The sequence below is a fragment of the Sinohyriopsis cumingii genome, chromosome 2, assembly GCF_028554795.1.
Source record: "Sinohyriopsis cumingii isolate HCF-2022 chromosome 2, ASM2855479v2, whole genome shotgun sequence".
In the NCBI taxonomy this organism is placed as follows: domain Eukaryota; kingdom Metazoa; phylum Mollusca; class Bivalvia; order Unionida; family Unionidae; genus Sinohyriopsis; species Sinohyriopsis cumingii.
In genome coordinates, this window is record NC_142962.1 from 153,072,740 (window position 1) to 153,096,405 (window position 23,666).

The 23,666-nt window shown below is 35.1% G+C and overlaps 2 protein-coding genes and 1 pseudogene across 3 annotated transcripts in view; 2 read left to right on the top strand and 1 right to left on the bottom strand.

Annotated features, from left to right (window-relative positions):
* LOC149806120 (large ribosomal subunit protein bL12m-like) overlaps window positions 1–5,686 on the bottom strand; it is a 26,116-nt gene extending 20,430 nt beyond the window's left edge. The window contains exon 1 of the mRNA XM_089951008.1: window positions 5,542–5,686. Coding sequence (XP_089807134.1) covers window positions 5,542–5,600 — 59 coding nt within the window. The 5' untranslated portion in view covers window positions 5,601–5,686. The remainder of the gene's footprint in view (window positions 1–5,541) is intronic.
* LOC149806122 (uncharacterized) lies at window positions 5,628–13,238 on the top strand (annotated as a pseudogene).
* LOC149806123 (translation machinery-associated protein 16-like) lies at window positions 5,737–23,198 on the top strand. Of its 2 annotated transcripts, none has more exons than XM_089951009.1 (2): window positions 5,737–5,834; window positions 21,239–23,198. In XM_089951009.1, the coding sequence occupies exon 2, from the start codon at window positions 21,247–21,249 to the stop codon at window positions 21,778–21,780; it is 534 nt and encodes a 177-aa protein (XP_089807135.1). In that variant the 5' UTR covers window positions 5,737–5,834; window positions 21,239–21,246; the 3' UTR covers window positions 21,781–23,198. The 2 variants fall into 2 exon arrangements, with proteins under 2 accessions (XP_089807135.1, XP_089807136.1); XM_089951010.1 differs by lacking the exon at window positions 5,737–5,834 and adding an exon at window positions 6,931–7,006.
* Window positions 23,199–23,666: the final 468 nt, after the last annotated feature.

The window sequence follows — 23,666 nt, forward strand, 5'->3', positions numbered from 1 at the left end:
TGAAAAGAATGAATAAAAACTGAATTAAATTCAAAACTAAAAATTCTGCCATAAAAAATAGTCTTTCAAGACAGGCTATTTCGCAAATGATGCTATCGCAATATACAAGAAACTCCTCACATTATACAGACACATTTTACAATCAATATGTGACACAGCCCCAAAGGTCAAACCATTTCTCAGCACAAGATAGACTATATATGGCAGACGGTATAACTGGTGGAGGACAAACCTGGGAAGACCGTCAAGAACCACCTTCCGATGGGAAGCTGCTGGCAAGACTACTCGCAGTGTTTGACTTGACAGTCAAATCCATATGGACAGAGGTGAGATGGAAGTGATCAACAAAGGCAAGCACTGTTGACTGCTTGGCCACCTGGGTCCCCAACACATTGTTCTCAGCATTTACTGCCTCAAACAAGTTGAAATAAGTGGATACCTTTTTGATGAAGGCTGTCAAGTCAGCATTACGGTTCTAGTAATGAGCTAGCATGCTTCTCATACATAACTTGATTCAGTTTTTCTACAATGGTTTCACAAGATCAAAACATGGAATACTTATTTTTATTTTTTACAAATGGTTTTTTGAATGTTATTTTCTTAAAACAACTGGCATTTGTTACAAGAGAAAAGTTGAAAACAAGTCAACTTCTGATTTCAAATATTTAACATTATTTTATAAACAAGAGATAAGGCAAGTGTACCACCACCCTATATAATAGTCCTCTATGAAGACACTTAACACATTAAACTTAATCTGCAGAAACCATTAGTTTCTTAATAAACTTTACATGACAATGACCTAGGAGTTCTAAGATTTATTTTTGCTGGGCTGTGCTTGCTTTGTTGATAGCTAATTGCTTCCTAAATCACCTTACAAAATGGATCAGACCTGAACACTATTCTAACAACTGAAATAATCACGTATTGGATTTAATGTATGTTGTAAAATCTGACTTCAAAGAAACATTGCCACTTTTCACGAACTTGGCAATAATCTTTAATAATAATAATGAGGACTTTGTATAGCGCCTAATCTTTAGAAGCTCTAAGCGCTTTACAACATTAGACAACACCTATAAGATAAAAAACATATAATAATATTATTACAAAAAACAAACACCATGAAATTAGAAAAACATTAAAAAATAAAAAAACATGCTGAGAATATTTCAGGTAGGAAACATTATTAGGTCTTTAAGTTTGTTCTTGCAGTCGAAATAAGTGAGTTTTGAGAGCCCTCTTGAAAGTGATCACTGTGTCTTTGTGTCTAAGTTCAGTGGGCAACTCATTCCACATTACTGGGCCCTGGTATGCAAAAGAACGCTGTCCATATGACTTTGTTTTCATACTTGGAATAATGAGTAGACGATTGTCAGAAGAGGAGCATAAGTATCTTGCTGGTGTGTACACATAGGTGAGATCGGATAGGTATGTTGGACTGGAGTCTGTCATTGAAACGTAGCACAGAGAACAAATTTCATGTTTGATTCTGGATTGAATGGATAGCCAATGTAGGGTAGAGAGCAGCGGGGAGGTGTGCTCTGATCATGGTACTCTAAGTATGATCCGAGCAGCTGTGTTTTTAACTTTTTGAAGTTTCTGGAGCAGATACTGAGATGAACCAGACAGAATTGAGTCACAATAGTCCAGTCTTGAAAGTACTAATGAACACACAAGTGTTTGTGGCAATAACTGAAAGTTGTTTGCGAACTGAGCTGATGCGTGTCAGCTCAAGATATGCAGCCTTGCATATGTTCATGACATGTTGGTGCAATGTGAGAGTACTGTCCAGAGTAACACCTAGGTTTCATACTGATTGTGTGAATTTAATGTTGGTGTTGCTGATATTTATTGTTTGAGGTAAAGGATGTGAATGAGAAAATCTTTGTGTTGTGATCAGAATGGCCTCAGTTTTATCATCATTCATCTGCAGCTTGTTACATGTCATCCATGATTTCACATCAGAAATGTACCTCTCTACACCTTGGATGGTAGCATCAACTTCAGTTGGGTGGCTAGATTTGTATATTTGGGTGTCATCAGTGTACAATTGGTGAGGCACTGGATGATGATCTATGACACTAATACAGATGGCTTAAACATTCTCATTCAAGGCAATGTATTCTTGTTCTCTTAATGCATCTCTTTGATTTACCTATACTGGATTGTTCCACTTCATGATCTTTACCTATGCAAATTAGCACAATGAGTTCACCCACAGTAGCCTTCAAATACATCTCCCTAGCTACTGGCAGCCTATCAAGTAATATGTGAAATGGTGGTTTATACCTGACTTCTTTGCCTTTTAATAGCAGCTTTTTAACCTGCTCAAAGAATATTTTTACATCAGCTGCAATCATGACTGTTTACTGTTTATACATACTACATTTGATTAGTAATTATACAGAATGAACGGTGCTTCAAAGTTGTCTTTATGTTTCAGCAAACTATTTTTGTCTGGTACATTCCCCCCCCCCCCAAGAATTACCAATTGTTTGGTCAATTATTGACATTCAGAGGTTGTTTGATTGTAGTTAGTCCGGTAACATGATTATCTGAGTATATCACAGCATACAGTACTCAGGCCAGATATCTGTGTATCACAGCATACAGTACTCAAGCCAGATGTCTGCATATCAAAGGATACAGTACTCAGGCCAGATGTCTGCATAAGCATGATATAACAACACACTAGTGAGATGATATGTCAATATAACAATAGACTCCAGTGCATTTTATATCCAAGTTTTAACAGCCAAAAATCTTGTAGAAAAACAATTGCTAGATGGTATATTTTGCCACTAATAAGGACAAAAAATCACAATTAGAGAAGGCCAACATAATCACTGGTGGTCTCTAAAATATGATGTGATTTTGATTTTTAACGTAGCTTTAACAATTTTTCAGTCATATCGCTACGATGTCTGCAATGTGCCAGTTTATAGTGATGTCTTAGCACTGGGGCATCATGCTGCAGACATGTAGCATGATGTCCCACCCAGTCACATTATCCTGACACCAGGCCGACCAGTCCTAACACTAACCTCTTAATGCTGAATGCCAAGCGAGGCAGCTGTTAGTACCATTTTTGTAAGTCTCTGGTATGATTCGGCTAGGGATCGAACCCACGACCTCCTGCATCCGAGGCAGACACTCTAACCATTAGGCCACCGGAGCGGTGGTGGTCTCTAAAAATGGGTTTAACTGTCTATCAGATCAGCATCATTACTCGTTTATAAACTCTTATTGAGTTTTATTTAACAGTTAAATAAAAAAATTGCAAGGCACAGAGTGATTTCTTATATGGATGACTAAACTAATTTGAAGGAGTTCTCATGCATTAACGCTTTCCAGGTGCACAAATTTGTAAAATTTTGCATGCTCTGCACACTCGCACACCCTGGCAACATTTATGCCATGGTGTATCCTTGCACAAGGCACCCGACTCCAATAGCCTTAGCAATAAATAACCTACTTATTTTGCTACGCCACAAAACACCAAACCAAACCAAACCCACATTTTCTGCAAAAACAGTAACATTCTATTTTTATTTGCTTACAAGCTGCACAATTCTGGAACATACAGCATCAGTTCAAAACAAGAAATAAAGCTGCCTTATTTGGAATACCCTTGATATTACTTTCCAAACAGCCTTTTTGGTGTGTAGATTTACTTGGAGGTATCTGAACAATTAAGGTCAGCAGTAACCTATTTAAATTAATCCACTTTTCCTCATAAAACAACCCATGCAATATAGTGGTTGATTATGTAATAGGTTCAGCTGGTAAAAGTATTTTTCAACATAGCTTCAAACATTGGGTTTCTTAAACCTTAGGTAAGATACTTCATGAATCCAGGATCTTCATTCAATGATAGAGAGTAAGAAAGATATAACTCAAACCCATGTTTTAAGCAGGGGTTTTCTCCAAAGCAGTGGGCAAAGCAAAAATTGCTCAAATTCATTAAAAAGGCTACTTGTCTGCCAAATACAATGTAGCCAACTTTTCAGTTGAAGCCCTGGTTATAATCAACAAGCTTGTGCTTGCTAATTGAGTTAAAATTATACAGAATTGGAAGTACCAAAAATTTATATCTTCCGGGGAATATTGAGACCACGTTTCAATCTTGATCGCACTGGTTATATTGAAAACAATTAGTACTGTAAATGTTGTAATATATGCTTGCCATGTCAAGTTAAGTTTCTGAAACCATTTTTCTTCTTTGTCATCAATGTTTACCTTGGACAAATTGATCCCAAAATCTAAAGGTGTCTTTCTTGTCTCAAACGCACCCCATCCCCAGTGCTTGGACATGGCTTGTAACAAGGGACTTTACATATTTTGTGCAATCATTTTTCTTTCTAGGAGTTTCTCTGATCTTTACCTTTTAGCTTTTAAATCCAAAATCAATAGGTGTCTTCTTTTCATCAAATGCAAGCCATCTATAAAGTTCTGTCATGGCATTAGGTACAAAACTTAAGAAAGTATAAGTTATGCTTTTGAAAGTCGCCATCTGCATGTGGACCTCATGATCAAAGACTTGCTGTAAAAGTAGTGATCTTGACCCAGAGGTCAAAGGGGCCAGTGAACACGTCACAAAATAGTCTTAGTTTAATAATGATTCATCCCATGTATGAACAAAATCCATCATGGGTTGAAGAAATTTTAAAGAATTATAACACTTAAAACCAAAAATGTACACCAATTTACAATGACTGTGCCCTTGACCCCAAGGTCAAATAGGAGAAGGTGCATAATTATTCCCCCCAATCATAATCAAAATCCATCAAGAGGTTTAGGAAATATTTTTTAACAAACTAATTCAAACCCTAATGGAAATTTTCTATGACTGAAAGCAAAGCTGTATGTTGCAGGATGAATTATCATAATGATTAAACCCACGCATAGAAAAAATCAAAATCCATATGGGGTTAAACAACATGTAAGTCCATAAAAAAAAGTTTAAACAAAACTAAGCACATTTTTTATGTCTGTGCACCTAACTATATGATCAAAGGGATGAGAAATGTGGGGGAATGAGACGTCTTAGCTTCACAATGAATCATTGAATGATTCAAGCCAGCTGTACGACTCCATCAAGGGATTTTGGAAATGCGCGATATATATTTTTCTTAAAAACTGTAATCAAAACATTAACATACTATTCACGCAGTATCGACAACGATTAATGTTTTCTTCTTATGTTTAAGTTCTAAAGCATGGGAGGCAAGTAGACACTATAATGGCAACATTGGCGGGGAGGCAACTCGATCACAGTGTTAGCTGTACCAGTCATCGAACCCCTATCTGCATTGTCAAATGAGAATTAATTTTAACTTCGTAAACGATTAAGTACACGATTCATACTTTCGATTTTATGCCATGCACGAAATGTAAATTATGTTAATAGACTAAATACTATTAAATAGTGCATGAAATCTGCATCGTGTCGAGTAGAGTAGTCCCTAACCACTCCATCGGCTGCGATACAAACAAAATTCAGTAATAACATCTCCCTTTTAAAATCTTATATTTTACCTGCATTTACAGCTAGGTCCTCTTAGCGCTGACTTGCAAAAAATTCGAACCAAAAACATTTTTACGATTACTGTTATTATTATAGGATGAACCGTTTAAACGTTAGCCGAAGGGCACATGGATTAAACAGTCTAAGCAAGTAAGTAACGACGTTTCCGATTGGATAAAATCTATGTCTACAGGTACCTTTTGTAACTCAATAACGAAGAGTGTCAACAAGCACGTGGTTCGTGACCAACAGAGGCAGAGCTTAATTAGATAATATTTTGATACCTGTTCGTCATCCAAACAAGGTAAATTGGCAAAAAGTCTGAAAAGAAAGCCAATTTCTCGGATTCCTTTTATCAATACTTGAAAACTAAAATGAAGTTGGATTACCCACTTCGACTACAATAAGACATTTGGCAGTCAAGTCGCCGAAGAGTGGGGGTGGGCGGCCACCAGATTAAATAATTTGGCATCATTCTACTGATTAAGTACCCGACACACACACACACACACACATTATATATATATATATATATATATATATATATATATATATATATATATATATATAGTGGCGTGAATAGGGTTGGTGTCACCCAGTGCGGTAACTCATGTCACCCCCATGGACCTCCTTCCTGCACAAAAATTCTAAATTTTTATAGATAGTCATGTACATTAACTCATGGTGTCACCCCCATGGAACACTTCCTGCACAAAAATTCTAAATTTTTATAGACAGTCATGTACAGCAACTCGTGGTGTCACCCCCATGGAACACTTCCTGCACAAAAGTCGAAAATTTTATAGACAGTCATTTGGGTGTCACCCCCTCTGGTGGTGTCACCCGGTGCGGTCCGCACCCAACCCCTCTCCCCGCCAGTGACGCCACTGGTTATATATAGAGAGAGAGAGAAAGGTCAGCCAAAACGTTTGTGTCAGAAATCCTGTGATTTTTATTTAGTATCTGGCTTTTATCCGGAAACTTGGTAGACCTGAAAATAAATCACACAAAAAATTGCCATAATTACAGCCTTGTATAGCGTGTTTGATGTTGACTGACATCGCGAGGTACGAAATTTTCAAGGATGTCTCACACATATCAAAGCTTTTCATCAAATTATGTTGATTTAGGCGGACTTTATTTACTCGTATATTTTTTTGAATAAATTCAAATTCTCACAGAAGCAAATGGAGAAGTTTTCAAGTCCCGTTTACCTACATTTTGGTTGGAATGCAGTGGGAACCAGGAATGCCAAAATTAGTTGAAAGGATAGTAAATATCTTGAACAAGATGAAGCTCTTTACACTCTTTCTTTGATATTAGTATATATTTGTTTGTATTGTTAAAGAAACATTCTTCAGCCTAATCTGATTTCAGCATTCCCATCTTCCATTGCATTCCAACCAGCTAACAGAACATGAAAATGTGTCCATTTGTGCCTGGGAGATTTTGATTGCATAGGATAAAGACAGCAAGGCAAGTATAATGAATTAGATTTAAATTTGTAGAAGAGTGTCAATATGGGCTGACAAGTGAGATATCCTTTAAAGCGTTACCTCTTGCTCTCATGTCAGTCAACTTTAGAACAGTACTCAATGCCGTTATTTAGTCAGTAAGATGCCGCACCAAAACATAAATAACACAGGATACATCTTACTTTGTAGGACTACCCATCCAGTTGCTGTCTTGTCAGTTTATCCAGCCTCATCTTCCTTGGCAGATAAAAAGCCCTTTGGCCACATAATATGTTGATAAATCAATCATTATTTGTTTTGATTCTTAGTAATAAAAAAAATGGCATATTGTAGAGGAAATCCAAATTGCCTTGAAACATCTATCAGGGCCGTTGATTGCTTGATGAAAATTCATTAATCAATCAAATTTATTATCATAAACCCACACTGAAACCAGAACCAATCTTTTTAAAATAGAAATCTGAAGATTCTGATATTAAGTTAAAAAGAGCTAGAGAATACAGCTTTTATCCAGATATTTTGTGTGTGTGTGTCTATATATATATATATATATATATATATATATATATATATATATATATATATATATATAATTGCATCTTACGATATCACAGGTGCTATGGTATCGCGTTATTTGGATTTTTCGGCATTTTACTGCATAACACCATCTATCGTGTGTTTACCTTATAAACACTGGATGACCTAAATAACTAGTTCTGCTTCTCCATTGATTTCTGGAAAATTTCCTGATTTTTGGTGAGTACACTTTTAAAAATGAATCCATGAATATCACTGCTTTCCAAACATTATTGAATGCCTTATTCTCAAATTCTTCAAATCAATAACCAGAGATCGTCCTGGGCTTCGCCAATGTCGCAAATTGCGATTTTTTTTCCTTATTGGCGACAAAAATATTCCATCTGGCGATTTTTTTGGCGACATACTTTTTGGTTATTTAATTTGTACATACAATCATGGATTTGGACTGAATAAATTTAAAGCCAGAACGAAAGGAAGCCACAAACTTGACTAAGCAATGCATTGGAATCAATCTGTTACACAAACGATCCTTTGTTCTTATTGACAACCCTATCTTTACAGTGCATTGTTACATCATAATCTGCTTACGCTGACATCTGGGCTGAGTACTGTATGCTGCAATACAGTCAATCATGCTACCGCACTATACCTACAACTGACCGACTTCTGAAGACGCGAATAGAACAGATACAATTAATTGTATAGCTAATCCTTCTGGTTTTTTTATACATATACCAATACAATAGTTTTGCTGAACCTTCATAGAAAACTGATAACCTCTGAAGTACCGACTACTGTGTATAAATACAAAGCAAATGGAAAAAATCTCAATCACAATTACATCTGTCGCCAGTGCAGCATTTTACTCATTGATCTTTTCCTTTTGCCATCAGTCCCGTGTTACGGCTGCAGAGACTTAAACTCCGCAACAAGAAATAGCAAAAAAAAAAAAAAACAGTTTTGCATAATTAATAATAATTATTTATTTCTCAAAACACAGGAGTGAAAGAATCCCTAAATTGGGCGTGAATTTACGCTTATATATACGGTCCAATATTGCCAGGTGTTGACTCGTGTAAGTTTCATTCGTGGGAATGGAGATCCTATTTTTCTTGTCGAGAAAATTTATACAGCATTCAGTGATCATTCTTGGGATTTAGGAAGCAATTCGCTACAAGCTTTGTGAAGCTAGCCATAAAGGGGGGGGGGGCTGCTGAGAGACTACAGGTGTCACCTGTCAGCACTGAGGACTGTGAACGTGGATTCAGTAAGATGAACCTCATAAAAACTGACATCAGAAATAAGCTCTGCATCTCATCTCTCGAGAATTTAATGAGAATCAGCATGTACAGATGTGAAAAATTAGACTTTGAAACTGCATTCAACAAGTGGGCAGCCCTAAAATCACGACGGATCTTCATGTAACACTTTGTAACATTTTGTTAATACTTGTTGTAATTAAAGTATTAACTAATCCATCTTTTGTAACTTTCATTGCCTGTTACATTGATAGACTAAATTAACACTTGGAAAAATGTACACTACTTTTTTTGGCGACACTTTTTGAAAATTTGCGACAAAATATTGAGGTTGGCGATTTTTTTGGCGACAGCTTTTTAAAAGCCAGGACCATCCCTGAATAACACTAAACAATCTGTTAACCACTTTGTCCTCAGATAATGTTTGGTGATATCATGCAAGTCGGATTATGTAATTACTACACAGTATTTGTAAAGAAGTAAGAGATCAGATTTATGGTAGCATTGGTGAGTTATATTGTGAAGTATGGCAATATTGTGGAATCTGGTTTTCCATAGGTTATAATGTAAAATTAAGAAATGTTCGATTCAATTACCATGCCAGTTATGGCATTAAATGTGCAATTCAAAACACTTTTTAAGTCTGAAACTTTTATTTTCCAAGGCAACCATTATTAATTGTTTAAAATAAAAATATATAATATGCATATTCTAATCCAATCTATTTATATGTCTATCTGTCTATCCATTCTCTGATTTCAGAAAAATCAGTTCAGTGCAAAAAAGGCTTCAGTATGATAGAGCAAATCTTCAAACAGCTTTTGAAGCCACACAGAAAGGAATGTCAGTGTACAGGGCTGCAAAAATCTACAAAGTTCCAGAGTCAACTCTGAGGGACAGAACACATGGAAATGTCACAGTTGATGCCATTATTGGATTTGTAACTTTATTCTCCAGAGATGAAGAGCAGAAATTAGTTGATCATGTAACATACATGGCTCGCATTTGATATGGCTACAGAAAATCCAGCATCCAATATATGGCTAAAGACTATGCAGAGTACTTGGGGAAACCTGTCAAGTCAACTGAATGCCTAAGTAACTGTTGGTTTTACAGCTTTATGAATAGATGGCCAAAACTGACGGTAGTCAAACCACAGAAATTATCAAAAGCAAGAGCCAAGGAAGATTCAAGAGAAAATTTGGCAACATATTACAGAGAGCTTGAGAGTATTTTAAGTACAAATAAATTGAAAGATAAACCAGAGAGAATTTACACTTTAGACGAGACAGAGATCAGTACTAAGCATACACCATTAAAAATAATTTGTCATAAAAACACTAAACCTCATTGCACTACATGACCAAGATCTTCAACTGTCACAATAATTGCCTCTGGAAATGCAATTGGCAATAGTATTCCTCCATATTTTGTGTTTCCTGGAGAGAGATGGCATGATGATCTTATGAATGGAGCCAGTTTTGGATCTGCAGGTGAAATGTCAAAGTCTGGATGGTCCAATTCACTTATATTGCAGAATTATCTAACAAAGCATTTTGTCCCCTATGCAAATGTTTGTGATGGAAAGACAAAATTACCCATTCTTATCTTGTATGATGGACACAGGTCTCATATTTTGCTTACCTTGGCAGACTGGGCTAAAAGGAACAGTATTATACTGTTTGTCGTGCCACCACACACTAGGCATTTGACACAGCCTTTAGACATTGGCATATTGTGGCCCTTTCAACTAATGTACAACAGAGAATGTGAAATATATATGAAGAACAAGCCTGGTTTGACAGTAACAAAAGATCAAGTAGCTGAACTTGCTGCCAAACCTTACGTAAAAGCCATGACTGCAGAGAATTTAATATCTGCATTTAAAAAGATAGGTGTACATCCTTTTGACAACAAGTCAATTTCTGGTTCTGAAGTTGCACCATCACTGATACATACCAAGATTGATCAAGAGGAACAATCAGCAGAGGAGTGCACCCAACATAGTAACAAAATCATGTCAGAAAATAGTCCAGTAATAACAGGACATGAGGTGACGCCATCTGTGAAGGATACTTATGCACAAGAAAAAAAAAGAGCAACTTTCAGGCAGTAACATTAGTGTAAAGGCTCCAATTTTTAAAGACAGAATTATTACACATGCCATTGTTAAGAAACCAAAAAGAAAATTTGTTCCACCTGTCTTATCTGGAAATCTTTTGAAGAATCCAAATATTGATATTCTCAAATCTGCAGCAAAGAAGATAAAACTTACTGATGAAATAAGTTTAGCTGTATAAAGTACAACTGCAGACCAGAAGAAGAACAGAAAGCAAATATGTAAACTTCCCAAACAAAACAAAGAAACTATGACTAGTACATCAGGAACCAACACCAAAGAAGCACCAGTTAATTTAGAAGTAGAAGAAAGTGACTTGTCGGAAAATGTTTTTCATGATGAAAACAGCTGATTGTCACAACTGGCATCAAGAGGAAGTAAGGGGTTGTGAGTCAGTTGTATTTGTAACAGGGGGAAAATGCGATTTCAACCCACACTGGGCTCGTCTTAAGTATTGTTCCAATGATAAAGTTTTGAGGACAGTACTTTTAGGTGTCGTCACTGTTTAAACAAAGACTTTTAGTTGTGTTCATTCAAACATTGTATTGTAAATATGCCAGATTGCTGTTGATGTATTTAATCCAACTGATTTTGAACTTGTTTCTTTGACTTCCTACTACATTTTAGGTTGTTATACATTGTGCACAACACATACAATAACTTTCCAAAATTTATGACAAGTGTATACCGCTCTATAGAAATTTGTTGGAATTGCTGCAATGTCAGAGTAATACCCCTTGGATAACCTGGAATTTACCAGGCTTAGTGCATTCTCACAAAGAGTAAAGAACAGCAAAGGCGAGATGTAATATCATGTTTATATTTACTAATTTGCCCGTCACTTATTTTAAGACCCATAAAACCGTAGTACTTTAGATGTATGTGTGGATGTATATTAGTGCTGTTCCGATTTATCAAGCTACTCAAGATTCGTTCATTCAACCAGTTTGATTAATCAGGTATGACTTTTCATGATCGAGTTTCCTTACAGTACCAATAAATTTATTAAATTATTATTACTATTTAATTGGGGGGCCCCGAATGGCCGAGTGGTCTAAAGCGCTCTCCGTTACGGATCACTGCCATCTCACCTCTGTCTGCGTGGGTTCGAGTCTCGGATTCTGCTAATGTGGGTATGTGAGAAAGCTTGCCAGTAGATTCTCGTGGGTTGGTGGTTCTTTCTGGGGTTTTCCTGGGTTCTTCCTCCACCATTAATACTGGCCGCCATGTATAGCCTATCGTGTGCTGAAAAAATGGCGTTAAACCCTACAACAACAACAACAACTATTTAATTGGAATGACCCCAAAATATATAAATTCAATAATACCGTTATAGAAATAATACTATAGACTATGCTAAATTAATGACAACACAGAGAATATTCATTCATGCTTTGAATCGATTTTTTAAAACAGAATTTAGCTGTGATATAACTGACCTGCTTTGTGAATGGCAAGGAACAGTGAAGTTTACTTTCTGAATTTCCTGGAAGAAATGATTGAAAGTGTGGGTCTGCTTTGTGTTCCAGAAAAGGGAGATGGTCTGGCAAATAAAGACGGACTAAACTTGACAAAAGCTATTTGCAGGTAGTGCAGTAAAAAGGATACACATTCAGTAGTTAGTAAAAGACATGTACATGATCTCGGAAAAAAACTTTTTATCCATCAATCTTTTTTTGGGGCGAGTCTTGCCATATTTATAAAAAGCAACAACATATAAATAAATACCATTTTTATTATAATATATGCCTAAAGGGTCTATCACAAAACATTTACATACATTTTTGTAAAAAGTTCTGCAAATAATGTCCAAATAAAAGATAAAAATTAGAGTAATGTGGAGGTTTTGACAAGTTTTATATTCATTTATGGTTTTGTATGAGTTTTGGGTAAATCGCATGTTCATTGTGGTGCCAGCATATAGTGTTTCTTCCGAGGGGTTTTTCAGCCTAGCAGGCAATCTCATAAGTAGAAGTCTCATATCAAACCAGAAAATGGATGTGATGTTTTATCTCCAGAAGAATATGAAGTCATACAGTCTTGCTTCAAATGTTGATTGAATGACTCACATGTATTACATGTATTACCTTAGTCAACATGCTGAAGACTTCATTTCAGTGTTGAAAATTCTAGAATTTCTAGTTATAAAAGGCTACTGTTAATGTTAATTAAGTTCATATAATTCTAAAATCATGATTAAGTGGTTCTAGTCGTGTATATACTATCTAATCATTACATCATTTACATGACAAATGATTGTACCTGTTCATCTGTTCTAAGTTCTTCTTGTAAACAAGTAAACATTATTGTGATAATTTGTTTTTATTAACCTGTTCTTGTTGTAAACAAATGAACAGAGTTTTGATAATTTTGTTTTATTTAAAGAAATGTAACAAACAACAATCCAAAATAATTAAGTCCTATTACAAAAACTTTGAATAAATACCAGTTAGACCCTAGCTAAAATTGTGATATTTGACCACAGTTCTTTGACTACTTTGATCATTTCTGTCATGAGGCAGCCATATTTGATCAGTTAATAATCAGTCATCATTTGGTTGGTGTAACCTATGATCAATCATGAAATTTCAGCCAATTCCCAGCACTAGTGATATATAAATGTTTGGGTTTTTAGAATTTCGTGGCTCACGGAGAATTTTGTAGATTTGAAAAGTTTGTAATGAGAGAGAGAGACAGAGAGCATCAGTGTCTGTGTGTTACCGAGTGCACAGAATTTAGAAAGCTGTTCATCCTTTTTAAGATGCAGTTATTTAATAAAGATATGGCTGAACAATATACATTCTTTCAAAAATGACATACCGTCACTTAAATAAATACAGATAGAAGTACAGTTCTTGTGATATCAGCAGAATGAGAAACTTGTATAACTTTACTCTAAGTCCATTCTACTCCACAATGTTTAAATACTCCATATATTTTATAAAGTTCACAGTTCTATTGCCTGGCTTGAAGAAGGTGTGGAGCATTATCAGTTTTTTTCTTACATCTTGCTTTAACTAATGTGGCTTATTTTAAAGACTCCATTGCAGTAGCCAAATTACATTCATCCTTGTGAATCATGGAGTTTTTTTATATCACTGTTTAAGATCTAAAACTTCATTGATTGAATCTGAATTTAGAATAGTTGGTCTACATTGACAAAACATTAAATGTAAGGCGACATCACAATAAAAGAAAGCCCCAATATTTAATTTTAAAAAACCCAGTGTTTTATTGATCTTTTATACAAATGAATTGCATCAAGAGATTAGCGTATTCTTTCTGAATGGCAAGCATTTAATTAATGATTTGCCTTAAAAGCTGGTTCTTTTGCATGGTTCAGATACTTATAATTAGATTATTGTCAGTCAAAATATGTCAGCATGTGTGTCAAGTACTGTTTTAACCTCACATGCCCTTGGGACATTTCCAGGTCTTTGCCTCAGAGATAGCCCTCTACAGTATTTGCTAACCGTAATTAATCTGTTCCAGCAGGTGTCAGGAATTTAGCATCTTAAGTATATTAACAATGTTGAATCGGGTTTTGTTTTACATGGTTTTTAAGCATGAAGTTTGAGTTTGGGAACAAAATTTCTTTTGGTATTTAGAGTCATGGGGTTTTGGATTACCGGGATTGGAAATGATAATATTAAAAAAGGAAAATTTGGGACTAAAAAAAATTCAGTTTTGATCTGATTCTGGTACATGTATCATGGTGTTTTGGTTTTGAGGAGTTTTATTAAGGAATACGCTCAAATTTAGAAAGCTATTTTAAAAGTAAAAATTAACAAGTAGGATTTAAAAACAGTTGAAGATCATGGCTTTTTGTTAGCTGAGAAGCTTTTCAGTGGTTTCTAAAACACAAAGTCCAATTCTTAGGTCCACAAAACAGTCCAATCAGACATAAAAGTTTATTCTCTCATTTTGGCATGACCTCTTTCCACCTCTATTTTTAAATGAACTTTTTCTGGCATATATCCATTTGTTTTCAATAATATATCTCTTACTGAAAGAAAATGCCTAACAAATTAGCATTTATTTGATATAGAATGGAATTTTATTTGAATTCATAACCGCTGAGTTAGCATTCTAGCCATTGTCACATTTCTGGCCAACTACGTAAGAAATTAGTCTACTGCAGGTATACAGGGGTATACTCATGTGTTTCTGTTAATGGTACAGCTGTTCACTTTCCAGTACAACACCATTACACAGCAATTCAGATTTTAACAAAAGTAGGACTCCTTAAAATCAGTTACCTATTCCAGAGATCATATGATGGGCCACCCCTTATTCAATAGTTTGCTCAGAATTGAAACTATATCATGTTACAACTATATGGTCTTAAACTAAGTAAAAGAAAAAAGTGAAATTCAACAAATAATTTATTTCCCTAGAATACAAAGTGAAAGTTTAAAAAGGACTTGCCGTATTGTAAATTAAATCCCAAATAGTCCTAAAAGTTCTTTCACAAGTCAAAATATATGAAGTTCCAATTGAATTCCAGCAGTATTTAAAATAAATTCTGATATTGAATGTGTTGGTGTGCCTGTAGTTTCAAATGTAGTAATGTGCCAATGTCCTGAACAGTCTTTTGCTGTATCATAATGTAATCCAAAAATGTTCTTGTCTCAATTTACTATTATTCCAAATTAATGTTCCAGTCCAAGAATATCATTGATGAGCACTTTGTATTTCCAGTGAATAATAATTTGAATAAACAATACTACACAAATGACTTGCTGAACACAATGGTCAGACTGGTTCTACTAAGGGGGTGCTCACCAGTTATTATGTACTTTTGAGAGTGACATATGTAAGGTGAATATGTTTGCATTTGAAACATGCACAGGGGAGAGAATGTTGGCATACCGCTATGCTTCTTTGATGTGATGTGGCTGACATTTCTTTAGATATTGTATTTATGGAAATTGTACATGATCTAAGCACACTGCTAACTAAAATGACTTTTCCCTTGTGCTAAAAAAGTCAGCCTGAATTAGTCTAAAACACACTATCTTTAGCACCTATTAAAGTAGGAAAAATTAATTTTGCCCAACTAGACAATACTAGCTTCTGAAAGTGCAATGGATGAATTACCAAATATATAAAATTTAAAAAAAGGTAACAGCTCTTTTTTTTTTACAATTTACCTTTGAAAGTCCAGGAAGTGAAAATGACCAAGTGGAGCTAGAGTTTTTTTTTAAAGGTGTACATCTGGAACAAGGCCAAGCTGTATACTCTAAAACTCATATTACACCCATCAATCACATACCAAAATAAAGGGAATTAAATAATACCTAAGATGTAGAAGGTCTTTTTTAAATAGCCAGTATAACCAGTGAGGAAACCCCTTGAAATTCTTTTTCCTTTAAAATCCAACCCTATGCAAAATATGAATCTGTAGAGTGCCACCTAAAGATGTTACTGCAAGATTGAGTAATTTTTTAAGTCAACAACATTATATGTATAAAAAAATGACAATAACAACCAGAATGAGGGTCAAAAGTTAATTTCTAGAACATTCATGTTTGTCAAGAGGATAAGGTCTATTACTAAATTTATAATAAAGAACATGGCAAACATCAGGTACATCAGATTTTTTCATGGGGAAATATCACTTTCCTAGACGCAGAGTAAACAAAAGATGCAGGGCTCGCAATAAATAAAAAAACTGAAGAGTCTAGTCAACCCTTGACCCCAAAATCTCAAGAGTGAAAACTGAAATCTTGAGAGTCAGTTCTCTGGGTTCATGGCTGTGATTCCTCATTATTGGTGGAAACCTGTTTAAGATTTCGTGTCTCATACTGAATAATGAGAAACACTTGTGTAATATTTTGTATAAAAAAACCCACATACAATCAGATTTTTGTAAAAGTGTTTCTCATTCTAACCCTGTGTTACTGTGTGTATAATTGGCATATGAAACCAACAGGATTATTTCATTCTTTATTTTCTGCTTCTCAACATATTCTATTGTTAACTGCCAAATCATATCTTATGCAAAAATATACCCGTACAGCTATGAAGGTTATAAATCATATATCAAGGATGGATATAAAAAAATTGTCAATTAATTAAAGAGATTTTCTTTCCATCCAGGTTTTGTCTTTGCCTTTTATTTTAAATTAATGGGTTTCTTCCAGTTAATATGATAGATTGAATAAGTTCTTGTTTAATACAAATCAGAGCAATATTATTTGACTGTATATAAGGAATGGAGTTCACAGTTGCAAAAGGTGACTATGAGACGCGCTTGGTCATCAGTGATCGAACTTCTCTAATCTGGTAGCAAATATTTATTGAATATTTTCTTTTAAAAAGTGTAAAAAAATAAGAGAATGTCGCCAGACATTTACATTTATAATGTACTTTAAAAGTAATTTTAGCCTGACAGGCAAAAATTCCAGACCTGGTATTGTCGTTCTAGTAATGCCGATATAGGGAATGGGGCTGGGTGGGTACACCTTTGCCTAGCTAACTTAGAAATTGGACAAAATCAGCCAAAGGAAGGAAATATAATGAAGCTAATGTATTATTACTTGCATGTGCATAAAGAACAACAAAATAATAATGTTCACTGCACCAATAAAAAATAACAGTTTTTCTTAAGAGTGCATGGTACAGTTTTTATGCACAAATTTAATGTTGCATACACCTGCCTGATATAATTTCATAAAAAAATACTATACTCAAGATAGGTTAAAAAGGGTCCATATTTTTGAATAGGTATAATAAAGCAAAACATAATATCATTCATTTGACCCGACAAGTCGGTGGAAATTCATAGAATAAAAACTTGATGCACCTCACCCCAAATATATATATGCACTTTTCATGTCTGACTGCCATTTTTTAGAGTAAGCTATGCTCACAGTGCAAATACAAATCCTTTCCCTGGCTGATAATTGTGAAAAACATTGTATACTTAATAGCTTGATGCAATTCAAAATAGTTGTCATCCAGACAGTTTTTTAGATATTCTACTTGCCTTGAACTAACATGTCTAATGCTATAAGTGGCTAACTCTGCTTCCTTGCTGACTATTGGTATTTCACTGGCTACATACTGTGCAATGACTACACGAGGTATAGATGCCTCACATCACTTTCAAGAACAACACAAGCTGGAAAGACCAAATTCATAAATATATACATATCTTTAATTATTACACAATAATAGCTCAAAACGTCACACCATAGCCTTAAGAAATTTGCTAGGGGTCAATTTACGAAACTGTCCTCTGCTACCTTAGCTTAACATATGATGCCTTTTCTTCATTAATATAGACTGGTGCTCTGTTTAAACTAGCTTATCAATATAAGGCAAAAACCATAATGTGTTTCTTGTAGGGTGAGTCCCGTGACTGTTTTTCCTTTTTTCATTGCCAACCATAGCACTTTTTCCCCCAGGGTAAAAAATAAAAAAAAATTTTTTTAAATATTTCCCAAAATTCACATGCGCATCTAATTGAGCTGGTTTAACCCAGTACTTGAAAGTACTTAGTACATTATATATACTTGTCATTATAATATATATATAATGTTTAAAAACAAAAAAAAATATAAAAATATTTCTCGGAATTGATTGGTGCATCTGAATGAGCCCAGTACTTCAAGTTGCAGGAAATCTCATATTGAAGAAGAAACCCATCTGTTTTCCCGGAAATGTCATTAGAGTTCCTTAAATAAAAAATAAGGAAACCACATGCACCTCTAGGACATTAGTACTCTTATGCAGCATCCATCTTTTTATGAATATTCTCAGATTTATACAAGTGAAATTAAAGAGATGATAAAATTGACAAACACAACTTTTTATTGCTTTATATTTATTTTACTTTTTGATGTATCAATAAAAGCATAATCTATATGTTGCTGAGTGTAAGACATAATCAGGTGAAAAAATTTTTAATGGTTATGCCAAAAGCATAATGGTTGGCAGGTACATTATTTGTCCATATATACACATTACAGCTCTACATCACAATAATTTACTGCTTGATCTATGTCCCGTGTGACATTTCACAATACATCTCCATGTTGCAGCAGAACCCACCATTGAATGGGAAACTACTCAAACTTGTCAGCAGATTCATTATCAACACATGCTCATATTCAATCATGCACCAAAAGTAAAAGACACAATATAGTTATGCATAACAGTAATTAAAGATATGAAATTTGTATTACATAACATATTTTTAAACATTGCATAATTTAGCCAATTTCAGAGCATGACTTATTCAACTATTCATGCAAATTATTCAGAACAGAAGCATTTTGTAATTTTTAGAGCTCATTTTGTTATGAATGATTTGTGTTGAGTGATTTGATATTAGATAAATGGCATTCCTTTATAGAGCCCTGTAATATTCAACATTTCCATGCCAGTCTGTGACATGGGTGTCCGTCCATAGATGCTTCTTCTAACCAGCGTAAACATGAAGCCCTAACAAACCATTGGATGTACATTGTCATCTTGTCACTCCATTTTGAATAGTTATGACTTGACAGTTAATATCTTCACATGGGCTGTCGCTTATCACCCAGCACCTCCACAACCTTTATGCATAACTGAATGCCATTTATTGTGTGACTTAAGAAGGCAGTGTAGCCTTTTAAAAGGTTTTGGGTCTAATTTTAATAGTTATTACCCTTTTTCCATCAGTATTAAATCACACTACACCAGACCCATCTAACCAGCATAGCTTAGTACCCATCCAGCGTATTCTGATGCATTATGATGTATACAGACTCATGAAATTAATGCTAAGGGCCATAACTCTATCCAAGATGGAGTTGATAAAGAATTAAAATAATCACATGCACATCTAGGGTTACATCTTCTCATGTGATGTTGATTGTAGCTGCAATGTTCATGAACCATTCAGCATGATTTTAGGTAATTTGTTATGAATATTGCCTCAGTACTTACACATGGTTATTTTGGTTTTAACCTCATTGAAAAGAGTTGTGGACCCTAATTGCTCATCCTCCTGACATTGGTTTCTGCTGGATAACTTCACCAAAACTAGTTGTATTTGAACCAATGGATAAGCAATTTATTTCCAGCATTTCATGACATCATTTACCTTTGGGTTTTAAAAAAAATATTTTTTTGGTCAATTATGATTCATAATCATAACTGTTAATTTGGGCATTCTTGCTTGCTTCCCTTACACTGGTACTATATAGCAGATCTGGTTACATAAGCAAGATGACAACAAACGATTGTGAATAAAATGTGTCATGACAGGAACCACCACACCAGATTTCTTCATAGTCATTTTCAAATGTGTTCATCTTCAGTTTGGAAGTGCCAGTCAAAAAATAAACTAGGAAGTTTCATTAGGTGAGTTAAAGAGTTTTTCTTTTTTTAAAAGCAAATAAATACACTTGTTAATCTATTAATAGGCAGTTAGGTCTTGTGTGACCGATCTGCTTTTCATTACTTGGTCACAATTGGTCTTCACTCTAGATTCTGACATGATGGCGCCACTACAAAAAATAATTTCTCACATTTCAACTCTTCTATAATTTGTACACCAACAAGAAATAACTACGTAGAACAATAGACTACTTAAGTTTGCCCAAATCACAAAGTGGAATAATCTGTGTAAAAAAAAGACTACTTAAGTTTGCCCAGATCACAAAGTGGAATAATCTATACAAAAAAAAGACTACTTAAGTTTGCCCAGATCACAAAGTGGAATAATTTATGCAAAAAAAAGACTACTTAAGTTTGCCCAGATCACAAAGTGGAATAATCTATACAAAAAAAGACTACTTAAGTTTGCCCAGATCACAAAGTGGAATAATCTATACAAAAAAAAGACTACTTAAGTTTGCCCAGATCACAAAGTGGAATAATCTATCCAAAAAAAAGACTACTTAAGTTTGCCCAGATCACAAAGTGGAACAATCTATCCAAAAAAAAGACTACTTAAGTTTGCCCAGATCACAAAGTGGAATAATCTATGCAAAAAAAAAGACAACTTAAGCTTGCCCAGATCACAAAGTGGAATAATCTATACAAAAAAATGACTACTTAAGTTTGCCCAGATCACAAAGTGGAATAATCTATGCAAAAAAAAAGACTACTTAAGCTTGCCCAGATCACAAAGTGGAATAATCTATACAAAAAAAAGACTACTTAAGTTTGCCCAGATCACAAAGTGGAATAATCTATGCAAAAAAAGAGGTCACAGTGACCTTACTTCCTTCCTTTTATAGATGCATCTGGTTTGGAATTAATAATTAGCGACGTAGGCAAAAGATATAAATCTATGACTGCTTCTTTTTTGTTTTTCCAGGTTAAAGTATGCCAAAGTCACTAAAAGCCCCAATCAACCAATCCAAGAAAGTAATCCATCCAAATAGCCGTGTTGCAGAACAGCTTGCAAGGAAATCGGCACATGAAGTCCGAAAACACCGGAGTCAGTCAGAAACTGCTGTCAAGGTAGAACTACTGGTGCAGAAATTAAGATGGTTTCAAGAAAACCTTGATCCTCAAAAAACTACCTTTATGAAGAGTGAGCTTGCAGAACTTTGTGATAAATATCTTCATAGGTTTGACCAAGAGCTGGAACAGATTCAAATAATAAATTCTGTTGGTTGTCGACAAAAGGGAAACCAGCATGTACAAAGAGAGGTGGCCATCAAATTGACACTAGAAAGAGAAACAAAAGAATTCGAAGACTATGGTATGGAAGTTCCAGACCTTATTAATGGGAAAAACTTGCAAGCTTTCAAAAGCTGGACAGGAGAAGCTAAATATCTGCCTAATCTGAAGTTGAGGAAAATTTTAAAAAGAGACTGGATGTCGGGAAAGAATTCAGAAATGTCTTCATCTTAAACAGTGACTTCAAAAGAAACAAAGACTGTAGTATGCATTATAAATTCAAGTTTTAAAGATTTGTGATAATGATTATGTCCATCTTATTTCAAGGTAAAATTTGTTCCAGAATGCATCCATAATTTTATTATCAACATCAACATGGGTAATAACCAATCAGATGCAACTATTCCTTTGACTTTGTGACAGACCCGAGCATTACGTTTTGAGTACATACAGTTATTAGGCAGCACACTGTTTGTTTCTTTTTTCAGTAAGTGGAAATGTTGTTAGGATTTTTATGGTATGGTACAAGGAGGGGTTAGAGGAGTGAGTGAGTAATACAGAACTGAGTTTCATCCATTTGTCGCTGATACTTTACTGTCCATAATAATTTTCAACTGATCTGGGGACCCCCCCCCCATCGAAAAATGTAGTGCAAATCAACCAATGGACTTGAATGTGAATCTATATCAATGAATCTTGGCTCTAAGTTGACCTTGTCCAGATCTGCAGCTCTCAACTGGTGCTAGTTTACAGAATTTTGTGCATGACAACACCAACTAGTCTCACTGTTTTTGATATGCATGAAAATTTACGCCAACTGTCCAGTCCATAGATAGCTAGAACAAATACTCTTGCTTCAGTTAATAGTAAAATGAACTGATTACATCTATTATACTGAAAAAAAGAAATCTTGTGGTACTGCATTAAAAAAAATCAAAACTCAGCTAGCTTGAAAGAAAATCTCGTCTCCCCCACACATTGGTATCAGATTTGACCTTGAAAATAGCAGCGTCATGAAAACAGGCATACACAGTGTTAATAGAAGTTATGTTAATCAAATTGTTACATACTTGTACCCATTTCCCTATGGTCATTGTCATGTTTGCTCAGCCCCAGTTCGTAAGTTGTGTATAAACAAAGGTATTATTACAAGCCATGGTTTCATTCAAAAATAGTGTCTTTCCACTCCTCCCATATGGATTTCTGTATCTACATGGGTTTTTCACCAGAATACTGGTTATAATCTCCTGTTGGTCCTAAATCAAAATGATGCAATACGGCTTTTTTATCTCCACTTCTCCCAAATGGATTTCTGTATCAACATGGGGCTTATACCAACAGTTGCTAACACGACTACCCCAGAATGGATGGTTTTATTGACATGGAATGTTCACCAAAAGACTTCAATTATGTCTGCTTGGTCCTAAATGAAAATGGTGCCAGTGTGACGTACATTTCCACTACAACATCTAATTTGAAATCTTGTTGCTCAAGAACACTGGTGATGGTTCCAACTCTCGGCTGTAAAAAAAAAACAAGGAAGAAATGGCTTGATCATGAATTGCTGGAAATTATTTTCACCCAGCTAAGCATCAGTCTCTTTAACTGGCTCATTTTTTCTTTTTAAATACAATAAAACCATGCATACACTAGTTGAGTTCCAAGTTTGTATGTTCAGTTCACATCCATTTTTCTTTCTTTAGCATATGGTAGGCTACACGAGACAGCCAGTATAGGAAGCAACTGGCTTTCTCAATTACAGATGAAGGCCCCGAGTGGTCTAAAGTGCTTACCGTTCCGGATCACTGCCATCTCACCGCTGTCTGCGTGGGTTCGAGTCCAAGACTCAGCTAGCGTGGGTACGTGGGAAAAGCCTGCCAGTAGCTTCTCATGGGTCGGTGGTTCTTCCCTGGGTTTTCCAGGGTTCTTCCTCCACCAATTATACTTGCCGCCATGTATAGCCTGTCTTGTGCTGAAAAATGGCATTGAACCCTAAAACAACATTTACAGATGTTAGTTGAACAAGGACTAGAACCCACAGGGACAAAGGCAAATTGGAGTGATCTGAAGTTGAATTGCCTTAGACCACTCATGGGTTTTTTCCAGATACACAAGATATT

Coding starts and splice junctions, on each gene's coding strand:
- LOC149806123 (XM_089951009.1), top strand. CDS start 21,247: ATGCCAAAGTCACTAAAAGCCCCAATCAACCAATCCAAGAAAGTAATC.